The sequence below is a fragment of the Pundamilia nyererei genome, unplaced genomic scaffold, assembly GCF_000239375.1.
Source record: "Pundamilia nyererei isolate P.nyererei 1_Seehausen unplaced genomic scaffold, PunNye1.0 scaffold00677, whole genome shotgun sequence".
Lineage (NCBI taxonomy): Eukaryota > Metazoa > Chordata > Actinopteri > Cichliformes > Cichlidae > Pundamilia > Pundamilia nyererei.
Genome location: NW_005188078.1, coordinates 6,193 through 7,526, shown reverse-complemented (window position 1 = coordinate 7,526; position 1,334 = coordinate 6,193). Strand labels below are relative to the sequence as shown.

The 1,334-nt window shown below is 38.9% G+C and overlaps 1 protein-coding gene across 1 annotated transcript in view; it reads right to left on the bottom strand.

Moving 5' to 3' along the window:
- Positions 1-303: 303 nt before the first annotated feature.
- Positions 304-1,334, bottom strand: part of LOC102194915 (zinc finger SWIM domain-containing protein 8-like) — a gene marked incomplete at its 5' end in the record, with an annotated part of 6,691 nt that continues 5,660 nt past the window's right edge. The window contains one exon of the mRNA XM_005754837.1: positions 304-559. Coding sequence (XP_005754894.1) covers positions 318-559 — 242 coding nt within the window. The remainder of the gene's footprint in view (positions 560-1,334) is intronic.

The following is a 1,334-nucleotide window of genomic DNA, read 5'->3' as shown; positions in this document are numbered from 1 at the left end:
ATTTTTTTTAAATTATTTTGTTGTTTCAGCAACATTAAATTTAAAAACTGTACTTTTGAGTTAAAATATATATTTATAATTTTAATAAATGACAAATTAAAAAGGCATGACCATTTTTTTTATATCGAAAAAATATCGAACCGTGACACCAAAGTATCGAACCGTGAATTTTGTGTATCGTTGCACCCCTAATATATATACACATACACACACATATATAAATAACATAAGAGTGTGGAGTATTTCAGTAAGGTTTAAGGCCTGAAAAAAGTACCACTTATACATATTAAATAGGCCAATAATCAAAAGTACCCATCTCATAAAGCAACATTTTTTCCGAACAAATGAAAGCAGTATTCGGCGTAAAAAAGTATAGATAATAATAGCAGTCTTAATATTAGTAACACTGTACCAGTGTGTTTTTTCTTCTGCCGTACAGGTGAGCCCCAGCAGCGTTGACTATATCCACAGCGTGCCCCCAGTGCCAACCGACTGGGCACTGTGGCCTCCTTAAATGAAGCGATGTCATTCTGCTGGTCACTTGAAGATGAAGGCCCATCTGAAAAAGCGAGGACAGATCATGAGATCTCTTTACACACACATGCACGCGCACACGGCCGGGGAGCAGTTGAACATTTTGATGTGGTAGAAGCAGAAAAAGGTTTTTAGCAAGTTTAGGACAGCAAACAGCCACAGATCTCCATTCCCCACCACACACTCTCATTCTGACACATGGTCCTGAGTAACACTCATCCTTCAGGAAACTCAAACCTGACTGTGTACAACATCCAAATGCCACTACTGAACTCCACTGAAGTCTTTTGTACTACACTCAAGCCACCTTGTAACTACACAGCCTCATTTTTACTGTGTGCACTTTATTATACAGTGTGCTTTTTATTCCTTTTGTTATTTAGATTTCAGTCTTTCTGTTCCGTTATTCATATTTAGACTTTGTTATGTATACCATGGTTTATGTTATTTATTTTACTGTTTTGTTATCCATATTTCTTGGGTAGTAGTCGGGTGGAGCACCCACAGATTTGTTGTATATGTACAATGACAAAGGGCTATTCTATTCCATTCTATTCTAAGTTTGCCAAGGACCAAACTATGATGCTAAGATGACTGGGTTAGAACATCTCCAAAACTGCAGCTCTTGTGGGGTGTTCCTGGTCTGCAGTGGTCAGAACCTATCAGAAGTGGTCCAAGGAAGGAACAGTGGTGGACTAGCAACCAGCGACCTAACTGCTGAAAGAGTTTGCTGGTTCTGACCGTACACAGACAAGTAAGTATGTACTGGTCTGTGGCTGTGTGTGTGTGTGTGTGTGTGT